Here is a 12,851-nt window from a genome sequence, read left to right as displayed (position 1 = left end):
AGAAGGGAGAGGCACTAGTTGGCAATGCTGCAGACAATTTTTACACTAAAAAATATTTTATCAAATGTAAATGCTTGATGTAAATGAAATGCATTACTGCTTGATATTATAATGCTTGCATATTCCATTATCTACACTTCACACTAACACTAGTGATAAACCTCATGTCCACCTGAAATTCTGCACCTTGTACATTTTTGGTTCTGGCATTTCTGTGAAGTTCATAAACGTTCCCGTGTTTGTCTCCTGTTTTCTCCTCTAGTTGGTTTCCCTCTGTCCCTGCGGCTCAACAGACAGTTCTCAGACGAGCTGTCTCGGCCAGAGTTGCGGGACACTGGCGTCCTGAGGCAGGAGGTGGAGGACAATGTGAGTGACCCTTCATAACATGGCCCTCCATGCTCGTGCGGCTAGAGCTGCTCGTGCGGCGAGTGCTTTGCTGATTGCTCCCTGTGTTTGTGCATTTGCCCACAGCTCGGGGACGTGTTCAAACAGATCCCAGGATTCCAGAGGCTACAGCAGACCCAGTTCAGGTGGGGCCAGGAGGAGAGGGTGGTGCACAGCACCCGCGCAAGAGTCACTACAGCAAAGCACTTAGTTACCCAGTTACAGCAGCCTCGTGGAGTTGTTGCCCACTAGAGGGGGCTGTAGCTTGCAGCTTCAAGCCTTTGATTTTTGTATGTTTTCAGCAGTTCAAGGCAGTTATCTCTAATATTTACTTGTGTTCTTGTTTTTTTTTCTGTTTTGCTGTAGGACGCAAAGAAATGCAGGAAAAAGGTACTGAGGTTACTATAACGACCAGGCCTGGGTACTGATCTCCACCCTCCTGCGCTGTAGCTGCAGTGCTAATGGATGTCTCTGCTTTTCCTTCGCCAGGCAGAACAACACGATTGTCGAAACGGTTCTCTCCGCTCCACGCAGCTGCTACTCTGACATCGTCAGCCTGACAGATAAACAAGTGCAAACTGGGAACTTCAGCAACCTGCGGGTGGTTCCTGGGTACTACACCGTGGCAACCGACAGAGGTGGGTAACCGGGTAACACAAGGACCACAAGGTGCACTGGGAAATGCACAAACCTCTTATTTCACTTAGCTACACTACATGGCCAAAAGTATTCACTCACCTTCCTTATAATGAACACATTTCCATAGGCCATCCCAACATTAAAGCAACGCGTTCGTTCAAATATACTAAAATACGTGTCTACCTCAGCTTCACGAAATGGAGGAACCAACAAAATGTTTTTGCTCACATAAAAAACCGTAGATGCTTGCACCACAGGGGGAGAGACTAGGGTTTGACGTGGCATCGGAACACGCCCAACAGGACTCGGTACGGTCTCCACACGAGTAGGAAATGCGGAGGGTTAAGCTGATGTGTACTTGCCGCTATCGTACTTAACTCCAATTCACGCAGCCGTATTTCTTTCAACTCCAACCGGCAAATAGACAGCTTAAACTCATACTCTTGTCTACGCGCCTTCTCTCTTTCTTTTGCTTCGTACCAAAGTCTAACTTCTCGTACTCGTCGCCATCATCAGACAACTTAGGGGAGCCAGGCGAAACAGGATCAAATGGAAGGAGACCAGCTCGTACCTCTTGAGCACCTCCTGACGCAGCCCATTGTACATCAGACCGAACGGGGCTAACTCCACTCGCCACCTGTATAGGCGAGGCACCACCATCCATTACTAGTGCTTCCTGTAACAGAGAAGGGCTCTCGGACATACTATCACCTATTTGACGTGTGCATAAAACACCAACATCCACCAGACGTTGTGTAACCAAAGCCCTGATATCCTTCTTTAACAATGCCCTCGACACAGAAAGATTAAAGTAGCTAGCTATAGCGAGTAGTTCATCCTTTTTACAGGATGCTAACGTTTCATGAGTTATTGTGTCAATAAATGCCTGTAGATCAAATGTAGCCATAGTATTGACCTAAACCAGTGTCGCAGACTATATAACCAACGCCGGTACCACAGATATCCCCCACCTATACACACAGCACTAATCTCACAATGCTACCTGTAATATCAGGACAGATGGAAAAAGACCTAGAGGAGTGTAACAAGCATACAGACATCCCGGATGAGCCCCCACTTGTTACGTCCCCCCCCTCTCTCTACGGGTGCACAGGACTGTTACCGGGTGTAGGGTGGAATAAGATGGATACACGGCACGGAGTCAAGCTGATAGCGACTAGAGATTTTACTGGTCCAGAGAACCAATACACAGATAAACAGATGTACATAGAGAAAAGTCATAACGTCTTTCAACAGGCTGGATGTCAATGCCCATATTGTTCCATTCATACACATATCTGACTACGGTGGGTCACGGGCGGCATCAAAGCAATGAAAGAAAAAAAACTCTTCCCTACCTAACAAACCGCTAACCTAACAAACATGCAAAAGTGACACCCGCCTCCTTTCCTAACACCTATACAACAAAATAATACTACAAACAAGAGAAAGAAACTAACCTACCCCACCGTAGCCTCCCACATGAACGGTGGGCACATTACACACTCTGGGTATTCAAGAGAACTGACAACCACCAACATACACCATATGAAACATACATATAGAGATAGACTGGTTTTCTATATGCACAACACACAACTCAGCCAACCTATACCAGGTTACACACATCAACTCTGCCAAACATTGTTCAGGTGCCTCTCTCTCTCGTCCGTCCTTGTAGCCATCATTTTTGCCAGAACGCCTGCCTCCTACAACGTCCCATTGGTTACACGACGATGTCGATTGTCCACGGCCAGAGGGCGATTTGTAGCAGCAACGAGTCCACCTATGGATGTCGACAGAAAAACACAACATGCACTCCATGCACGTAACAACTCGCATATGATCTTAAGTCAAAGTCAAATTTATTTATATAGCACTTTGTACAACACATCTTAAGTGACACCCCATTCCTAATCCATATGCCGTTGGTCCACCCTTTGCAGCTAGAACATCTTCAACTCTTCTGGGAAGGCTGTCCACAATGTTTAGGAGTGTGTTTATGAGGATTTTTGACCATTCTTCCAGAAGAGCATTTGTGAGGTCACATACTGATGTTGGATGAGAAGGCCTGGCTCTCAGTCTCCACTCTAATTAATTCTAAAGGTGTTCTAGGTTGAGGTTAGGACTCTGTGCAGGCCAGTCAAGTTCATCCACACCATACTCTGCCATCCATGTCTTTATGGATGTTGCTTTGTGCACTGGTACACAGTCATGTTGGAAGAGGAAGGGGCCAGCTCCAAACTGTTCCCACAAAGAATTGTCCAAAATGTCTTGGTATGCTAAAGCATTCAGAGTTCCTTTCACTGGAACTGAAAAACAACCCCACATCATAATCCCCCCTCCACCATACTTTACACTTGGCACTGTGCTTCAGTATCCACTCAGTTTACATAGCCTACCACATCGCCGCTGAGTTGCTGTCGTTCCCAAACACTTACATTTTCTTATAATACAGCTGACTGTGGAATATTTAGATTTAGAAGGAGGACATTTCACGACTGGATTTGTTGTACAAGTGGCATCCTATCACAGTTCCACACTGGAATTCACTGAGCTCCTGAGAGCGACCCATTCTTTCACAAATATTTGTAGAAACAGTCTGCATGCCTAGATGCTTAATTTTCTACACATGTGGCCATGGAAGTGATTGGAACACCTGATTCAGATCATTTGGATGGGTGAGCAAATACTTTTGGCAATATAGTGTAGCTTCACTTATTCTTTACAGTCCAGGGCTGACAAGCATTTCATGATATCATCATGTTTAGGCCTGTTTTTATTCTACTTTTATTTACTGTGCTTCATGCTCCATATATCTCCTCCTCTTAATTGTTTATGGTGTGTAGCAGTAATCTGCAGACTGGTAGTCTTTGAGTCATTCTTTGAGCTTCTGCGTCTGTGCTGGTGAGAAGCAGACGTCAGTCAGCGATATGCTGTTTGTCCCTCAGAGGCCATGGGTGCTGTAGAATTTCAAGAGGGCGTGGAGTCCGTGGACGTTCATGTTCCACTCTTCATCAAAGATGAGGATGATGATAAAAAGCAGCTGCAGGTAGAGGCCATTGACGTTCCTGTTGGAATTGCCAAAATCGGAAAACGGCTGGTCAACATTACTGTCATCAAGGAACATGGTGAGAACCCCCTTCCAACTGTGATCAAACAGTCTCCCTCTCTTTCCACATGTAAATCTAAACTTAAGACTCGCCTCTAATCCAAAAAGGAAACAGAAACATACAAAACAGTACAAAGAAAATTAAGCAGCAGGGAGATCATAGGCCTCTCTCGCCTCTCTGCTGCTTAATTTTCTTTGTACTGTTTTGTATGTTTCTGTTTCCTTATGTATTGTAAGCGTCTTTGGGTTTCAGAAAAGCGTTATATAAAAATAAAGTATTATTATTATAATTATTATTTAGACTCTGTCAGAACATGGTCAGAGGTTGCAAATCACTGTTACTATGTCTCAGAGCACCCAGATACTAAAGGTTCTTGGAAAGATTTTTATTATGCATATTGAGTATAATTGTGCAGTAATTGTGTGTGTGTGTGTGTGTGTGTGTGTGTGTGTGTGTGTGTGTGTGTGTATTTACAGCTAAGAGCATCCTCACTTTCCTTCAGCCATCATATACGTTTGCTCGTCAGGAGGGTGTGGCTAACATCCCTATTAGCCGTGAGATCATTGAGGATGGTCGAACACAGGTCACCTACAGCACACGCGACCTTACTGCCAAGGACAAGAAGGTGTGAGGCCTAACGATCTATAAGGAGACCCTCATGTTGCAGCTGTTATAAATCAGACCACTATGTTGCAGCTGTTATAAATGAGACCCCTATGTTGCAGCTATTATAAATCAGACCCTTATGTTGCAGCTGTTATAAATCAGACCCTTATGTTGCTGCTGTTATAAATCAGACCCCTATGTTGCAGCTGTTATAAATTAGACCCCTAAAAATGTGCCAGATTTTGTCAATTGTAATTTTTCACCGAAATTTGTCCTCCGCTTTTTACCCATCTGTGCAGTTAGAACACACACACACACTAGTGATTACTAGGGGGCTGTGGATCACACGTGCCCAGAGCGGTGGGCAGCCCTAGCCCGGCACCCGGGGAGCAGTTGGGGTTAGGTGCCTTGCTCAAGGGCACCTCAGTCATGGCCTCAGGTCTGGGAATCGAACCCACGACCCTCTGGTCACAAGACCAGTTCCCTACCACCAGGCCATGACTACCCCAATGCCCAAAACAGCTATGTTGCAACTGTTATAAATAAGACCCTTATGTTGCAGCTGTTATAAATCAAACCCTTATGTTGCTGCTGTTATAAATCAGACCCCTATGTTGCTGCTGTTATAAATCAGACCCTTATGTTGCAGCTGTTATAAATGAGACCCCTATGTTGCAGCTGTTATAAATCAGACCCTTATGTTGCAGCTGTTATAAATCAGATCCTTATGTTGCTGCTGTTATAAATCAGACCCTTATGTTGCAGCTGTTATAAATCAGACCCTTATGTTGCAGTTCTTATAAATCAGACCACTATGTTGCAGCTGTTATAAATGAGACCCCTATGTTGCAGCTGTTATGAATCAGACCCTTATGTTGCAGCTGTTATAAATCAGATCCTTATGTTGCTGCAGTTATAAATCAGACCCCTATGTTGCAGCTGTTATAAATCAGACCCTTATGTTGCAGTTCTTATAAATCAGACCACTATGTTGCAGCTGTTATAAATGAGACCCCTATTTTGCAGCTGTTATAAATCAGACCCTTATGTTGCTGCTGAACTCTTTCCACTCCTGCTTTCTAACCTCAGGACTATGTGTCGGTGGATGGTGACCTGACATACACACCTGGAGAGACGCAGAAGATGGTGCCAGTGAAGCTGCTGGAGCTCCGTGAGGGAGACCCGCTGCTGAGCAGTCAGCCCAAACAGTTTGTGATGGACCTGAGCAACCCACGCCAGGGAGCCAAGCTGGGCCGATACCCGCGAACCACCATCAACATCGCCGACAAGCAAGGTGAAGCCCAGATCAGCAAAGCTCCTACCTCCAACTCTCCTCTCTGTGAATCAGTCTCCCTAAACATCAGACCTGTAGACCGGTTCATAGTGTTTGTCCATCAGCTGAAAATCAGGGTTGTACATCCATATGCATAAAATATTACAGTGAAATCGTAGTTGTATTCGATTACAAACTGCAAGCAAGTTCTGATTGATTACCAAGTTACCAAGGTCTCCTTTTGGGATATTTGTCAGCTGTGTGTAATATTGTCTCTTACAGACCCTAGCACGATGATGTTTAAGAATAGCAGTCAGAGCTTCAACATGACTGATCCGATCTACACCGTCCCCGTAATCCGCACGCAAGGCCAGGAGAATCCCTCCAGTGTCAGCTGGCGCACACAGAACGCCTCTCGGTTCAACTTGTCTGGCCAGCTCTCGTTTGCCCCAGGAGAGGCAGAAAAGATTATCATGATTGATCCACGTACGCACCCCAGCCCTGTGAAGCCCGAGACATTCCAACTGGAGCTGTTTGATCCCAGCGCCAACAGCTACATCAAGGAAAGGAAGACCACCCTGGTCAACATCATTGACCCCAGAGGTGAGTCATGCTCATCACTTACTAGTCCAACTGTGTGCAGTGCCATGGGTAATGGATCCCCAAACCTCTATATTAGCATAGGTAGTGGATCCCCAAACCTCTATATTAGTATAGGTAGTGGATCCCCAAACATCTGTTAGCATAGGTAGTGGATCCCCAAACCTCTCTGATGTTAGCCTAGGTAATAGATCCCCAGACCTTTATATTAGCATAGGTAGTGGACCCCCAAACCTCTATATTAGCATAGGTAGTGGATCCCCAAACCTCTGTGGTTTTAGCCTTGGTAGTTGATCCCTGGACTTCTATGATGTTAGCATTAGTAATGATATTAGCATTGTTAGTGGATCTCTGGACCTCTGTGATGTTAGCATAGACTACATATGCCCACTTACATGTCTTCCTTTCTGTTCCTGCTTCAAACAGGAGATATGGTGCAGAAGCCTGGAGCACCATTGCTGAAAGCATCGTCGCCCAGCGGTCGGCTCCAGGCCCCTGCTAACATCGAGGCTTCGCCCACGGGCCCCAACAACATCCGCCTCAAATGGAACTCCCAGCCTGGCGCAAAGGGCTACAAGGTGAGTTAGTATACTTAACAGGTGAATCCTCACAACATCCAGCATTACATTAGCATTATCACTTATCACCGTGCTGATGTCATATTAATCAATAATATTAATTTAAAAGCAAGTTTAATGTAAATATATATTTTTCAAATTGCCATAATCAGCACTTTAAATTCACACTCCAGTGTTCCTCAGTCCTGGTTGCTACAGATGTTTCTCTTCCTGATCAGGTACTGATCAGGTTCACACAAGTGTGGTGTACTACACTGGCCAACTGCTCATGATCTGTAATTAATTACATAACAGTGACTGATATATCAGTGCATCACTGATATTATAAATCATTATATGATAAGTAATTAATTACATATTTGGGGCATCCATGTTACACTTTTAACTGGTAATAAAAACAATGGACAATGTTGGAGTTCTTCAGAGACGCATCTGTAATGCACAGTGGACCTTTGATAGACCTGTGGTGTCCTGACTGCAGAGTAATCATGAGCCTGACCAAGACAGGATTTTTACTGGGGAATTGCCACTGCAGTTTAAGATAAGATCAGGATTTATCTAATTCAATTAGGTTAATCCAGAAAACCACATCAAGTGGTCTATATTATGGATTAATACAATATTGAGAATAGTCTATACTTAGTAGATGATGTGCTACAATGATGACAAGCCTATACGTTTGCCCAGGAAAGATTTCTGCGTGATGTTTAACGGATGTGTCATGGATGTGTTCCTCCATGTTCAGGTGAAGTACTGGGTCTATGGAGACCCTGAAGCAGATGCCCAGGTGATAGATGTGAAGAACCCTGAGGCAGAGCTGACAAACCTCTACGCTTACTGCGACTATGAGACGCGAGTCTGCGCCTACAATACACAGGGAGATGGAGACTACAGTGACATAGTACAGTGCCAGACCTTTGAGGATGGTGTGTTACTTCATCCAAAAAGCTAATGTGGCTAACAATGACTGTAGCAATAATTAGCATTATGTACAGTGAGCGCTTGCTAACTGGTTCATGCTAACATTCATTTAATCAAATACTTTAGCAGGTTTAGCATGTTTTGGAGATCTTTGATTGGATATGTTGGCCTGTCTGGTTTTCTAAAATTGAGAAACATCTTTGTTAGGGGCTAACATGCATCCAGTCCCATTACAGACTTGCTCACATTCTAGCAGAGGTGAATCCAGTGTTCTCAAGTCTCACGCATTGAGCGTGTGACACACGCATTTTACCGTCTTCACACGCTCTCACGCCACACTTCCGATTTCACACGGCGAAAAAAAAAAACTAGTTTATTTACCTCTGGTCCATATATATATATATATGTCGCCCTCCACTGGCGATCGATCGCGAAATACAACAACAACGTTCGCCGCCACCCCCCCGCCGCTCAACAACTTACGTTCGCCACCCCCCCCTCAACAACTTACGTTCGCCAACCCCCCCCCCCCCCCCCCCCCCCCCCCCCCCCCCCCCCCCCCGCTCATCAACTTACGTTTGCCACCGACTCTCACACTCTGAAATGAATTCAAGACTTGAGAGCCCTGGGTGAATCATTGGTTCTCCTCTGAGTATCCTGAGTGTGTGGGTTATTGTTTTAGTCCTGCTCCCACTATACCTCTATAGTCAAATTACAAAAGGCAAAGAATGTCATTTTACAGCACCTGGCTCTGGACAGATGGAAGCTATCACTAAAATGTGAACATGCTGGGGTAATTGGGGAATGTCTTTAAAATGTCTCTTGCCCTGAAATTATTTTCTTAGTGGTGTACTCTGTACAGTCCCCAGTGAACCAGGGCGCCTAGCCTTCAACGTCATTGGCCCAACAGTTACTCAGCTGAGTTGGGCTGAGCCAGCAGAACCCAATGGTGTGATCACAGAGTATGAGGTCATCTACACACCCATCAACAAGGACGGAAGTGAGTGGCCAGAATGTTGGTGTCCAAAAGCAACACAGATAAATGAGTGTTTGAAACAAGAGCCATGTATGGAAGTGTTTCTTCCAAGCGTTCATTACAAGCATTTCTTCCATGTTTAGGGTCCACTGGGCCTGAAAAGCAGGTGAAGATTGACAACCCAAAGAAACGTATGTTGCTCATCGAGAACCTGCAGCCATCTCAGACGTACTGCTACAAAGTGCGTGCAAGAAACAAGGTGGGCTGGGGCCCTTACAGAGATGCCACCATCAATCTGGCAACCCAGCCCATCCGTCCCATGTCTAGTAAGTCCTTTAGGAGTAAGTTCTCTGGGGGATCTAGGGGTGGTAAAGGTCGCTGTTGGGTATGATTTATCAGTGTAGTGCAGGTTCTAACTTATTCTTCTGTTTTGTCATGGAGATTTTATAAAACTTAATAAAGACATGTCAGTTTTAAGACTAGATTTTATATTGTTGCATGGATTTTGTAGTTCTTCTGTATGGGTTCTGTAGTTTTATTGCCTGGAATCTTCTAGTGTTGGTGATTATGGTGTGCTATCCATGTTTTCCCATAGTTCCCATTATTCCTGATATTCCGATCGTGAATGCGGAGGGGGGTGAGGAATACGACAGCTTCCTGATGTACAGTAACGAAGTTCTGCGCTCCCCTTCTGCCAGACCCAGCGTGTCCGATGTATCTGAAGGTGGGTGCTTAAACCAACGTACAGATCCATACTTATGGTTTCTTGGCAATGAATACAGACTTCCTGTACTGGATAGTTTAGTTTTCTTCATTATTCATTATATACAGCATCAGTTTTGCCGTTGATGGGACTTTTCAAACATAATTGACTTCCTTTCTATTGCAAGAGTTGATATTAGACCTCGCAGCCTCAACTTCTCCAGTTGAATCCCTCATCTTTGGCACTGAGGGGCCTCAGGCGGCTTCCTCCTCATCTCAGACGGTCTTCTTCCATGTCCGTCCCCGTGTTGCTTTGGTTCAGTAGTCAGTGACCTCAGCTCGTCTACACGTGCTCTGCTTGCTTCTCCCACATGGCTGTTGAAGGCAAGCTATGGCAGCACGTTAAGCTAGTGGGCTCGGACCTGGATCTCCGCACAGTGTCCTGGAAACTGCCTGCTGACATCATCGCCCATCCGCGAAGGACGAGCACAGACGACGAGTCACCCTCCCCTACGTATTCACAGACCCCACATCCAGGTGTCTTTCCGCAAGGTGAAGATTTGAACATGCGCCCTGCTAGACCGCATGCCAGACCGCCCTCTTCCCGACGTGCTGTCCTGTTCTGGAACGCTAGCTTGTCTCAAAATTCTGTCTGACAACCTGCTGCCATGCTTTCGGTTGGTGTCAAGTTGAAAAACTACTGAATGCTGAAAACGATTCTGCAATCCATAGCTGGGGATCATCAGAGAATGGAGTTGACTGGCTTAAGGCCTCTCAGAGGAGCCGCTAATACTTTCGCTAGTCACACAACCACTGCCGCTACAGCTGCCGTGGGAGAAAGAAGCTTCTTCTGACCTGCAGCAGTGTAGTGGCTGTGTGTGAGGTGATGAGGTGCCCTCTTCTGAGCAGCTGTGGTGTAATCACGGCCCTGTGTGGATATCTGAGGTTCTGCGGTTTGCCCTACTAGCATGATGCTAATGCTAATTGTTTTTTGCCCTATCTTTATTTCTACAGACCAGATGTCAAATGGGAAGTGGGACCGGTTTATGTTCCCAGGTGGAGATAGCTCCCTAACACGCAACATCAGCATGTCCTCCACCAGCTACAACATATCTCCTCGTCCTGGAGTCGCCAACCAATCACTGGACACCACAACAACGTATATATCCAGCAGAGGTGGGCACATGCTCACATCCTCTGTAGCAGGTTCTAGACCTGCACCTTGAGAGTGATGTATCTCCGCATAGATGTATCTCTAATCCAGGCACAAATGTGACTAGCTTGAGGAATTGTATTCCATCAAAACAACAAGTTAGGGTTATTTCACTTTCTTCCCCAGGGGGATCTATGCCACACAGACATGACATCCAGCTAGGTGGTGGACTTCACACAGAGGAAGTGACCTTAAGGAAGCGCTCTGAAAACAGGGCTTACTATGAAGATGGTGTGAGGGACTCCATTGTCATGGGTGATTTGACTAGCGGATTCTCCAACATTCTAGGCAAGTCCAAGCTCACAGGTGTTTGACACTAACGGTTCCTCCAAAATTTTGACACTATAGGCGTATCCAAGCTCACAGTGTGTGTCCAAGCTTTAGCTCACAGGCATCATTACCTGATTACCTGAACTAATAGCTGCCCTGTACTGGAGCTTTGGGCAGGAACCTTTAGCTTCCTGGTGCTCTGTTCTCACTCTGCCATCTTTCTCCCCCTGCCTAACGTTGCTCTCATTCTGCCACGAATATTCCGCGTGCGCTGGCATGTCTGTCTGGCCTCCCCGCCCTGTCCTGCCACATGCTGTGCTGCACTTCCCTTCGATCGCCTGCGGGTGGCACTCTTTCAGGCGGCTCTAGCTTCAGTCACGCTACAACTACCAACTACAGTCTGAGCTCTCGTGTTCACGCTCAGTCCGAAGACATCAATGAGGCTCTGCTGAACCTGGACCGGGTTCTCCAGGGTGAGTGGACCAAGAAACGTCTGATGCAGACTGAGGATCCTGGATAGTTCAGGATCAAATAAAGTTCCTCACCAGGATTTTCTTCCAACAACCTGACTTTGCTAGTTAGCTCTCATTAGCTCGTTAGCTCATTAGATAGTTAGCTCAAGAAAGCAGGTAGCATTAATTAGTACATTTTGCTGACTGATACAAATTATTGCAGGTCTTTTACTTTCTGAACACATACAGAGCAGAAATATACTGTTTAGACCAGATGATAAGTGTAATTGAGTAACTTTAAGAGCCATACAGTGTATGTATCCTTTAGGCCAGTGTTTCTGTGTGAGTATCTCTGTAGCTCTCATTCTTGGGTTTAACTACTAATGATTTAAGTAATCAGTTAATTAGCAAAACCTTCACGGGTTCAACCTTGTTATGGAGCTCAGATTCATCTCAAGTTTCAACGGTTCCTCCAAAATTTTAACTGACGTAAACCAGAGTGTTGCTTTATACCCACAGACTCACGGTTTCCACGTGGTGTGCCCGAAACCCCTAGCAGGCTGGTCTTCTCTGCGCTGGGCCCCACTGCACTGAAGGTCAGCTGGCAGGAACCCCACTGCGACACGCCTGTCCTTGGATACTGCGTCCTCTATCAGCTCCTCAGTGGAGGTCAGTGACAGCGCTCCTGGACAGAAGATGGGGACATCCAGCAGCATCCAGGGAAGTCCCATCTGCTGGATGCTCCCTGGTCCTAGTGCTAGCAATATTTACATGAGCAGCTGTATACTACTCAGGATTACTTGCTTGGGTGTTTTGTAATTGTTATCCCTTTAACAGCATTTGGTTTATGCTTTAAATTGTGATTGTTATTGTGCCTTTAATGGTGGGTGGTGTGCTGGTGGTCATGTGTGTGTCCTGTAGGCGATATGAAGCGTATGGATATTACAAACCCAGCGCAAAACTCCGTGGTGGTGCAGAACCTACTACCCAACCAGTCATACCTGTTCAAGGTGAAGGCTCAGAGCCAGGAGGGCTGGGGTCCTGAGAGAGAGGGCGTGATCACCATTGAGTCTGCTGTGGACCCCAAGAGCCCCCTCAGCCCCGTGCCAGGTGAGCGATTTTCA

General features: G+C 45.9%; 1 protein-coding gene across 5 annotated transcripts in view; it reads left to right on the top strand.

The window, feature by feature from the left end:
* Positions 1-12,851, top strand: part of itgb4 (integrin, beta 4) — a 30,746-nt gene that overhangs the window by 15,606 nt on the left and 2,289 nt on the right. For 4 of the 5 annotated variants that reach the window (XM_077004417.1, XM_077004415.1, XM_077004416.1 and 1 more), the window contains exons 21-38: positions 263-366; positions 472-530; positions 751-774; positions 874-1,022; positions 3,975-4,154; positions 4,613-4,761; positions 5,832-6,036; positions 6,298-6,618; positions 7,042-7,193; positions 7,939-8,119; positions 8,977-9,114; positions 9,234-9,416; positions 9,686-9,814; positions 10,807-10,968; positions 11,132-11,293; positions 11,635-11,748; positions 12,247-12,396; positions 12,649-12,837. In XM_077004417.1, coding sequence (XP_076860532.1) covers positions 263-366; positions 472-530; positions 751-774; positions 874-1,022; positions 3,975-4,154; positions 4,613-4,761; positions 5,832-6,036; positions 6,298-6,618; positions 7,042-7,193; positions 7,939-8,119; positions 8,977-9,114; positions 9,234-9,416; positions 9,686-9,814; positions 10,807-10,968; positions 11,132-11,293; positions 11,635-11,748; positions 12,247-12,396; positions 12,649-12,837 — 2,751 coding nt within the window. The remainder of the gene's footprint in view (positions 1-262; positions 367-471; positions 531-750; positions 775-873; positions 1,023-3,974; positions 4,155-4,612; positions 4,762-5,831; positions 6,037-6,297; positions 6,619-7,041; positions 7,194-7,938; positions 8,120-8,976; positions 9,115-9,233; positions 9,417-9,685; positions 9,815-10,806; positions 10,969-11,131; positions 11,294-11,634; positions 11,749-12,246; positions 12,397-12,648; positions 12,838-12,851) is intronic. The other variant, XM_077004418.1, reaches the window with a different exon arrangement.

Source organism: Brachyhypopomus gauderio, chromosome 4 (genome assembly GCF_052324685.1).
Source record: "Brachyhypopomus gauderio isolate BG-103 chromosome 4, BGAUD_0.2, whole genome shotgun sequence".
In the NCBI taxonomy this organism is placed as follows: Eukaryota; Metazoa; Chordata; class Actinopteri; order Gymnotiformes; family Hypopomidae; genus Brachyhypopomus; species Brachyhypopomus gauderio.
The sequence above is the reverse complement of the archived record's forward strand: the minus strand, read 5'-3'. Positions and strand labels throughout refer to the sequence as shown.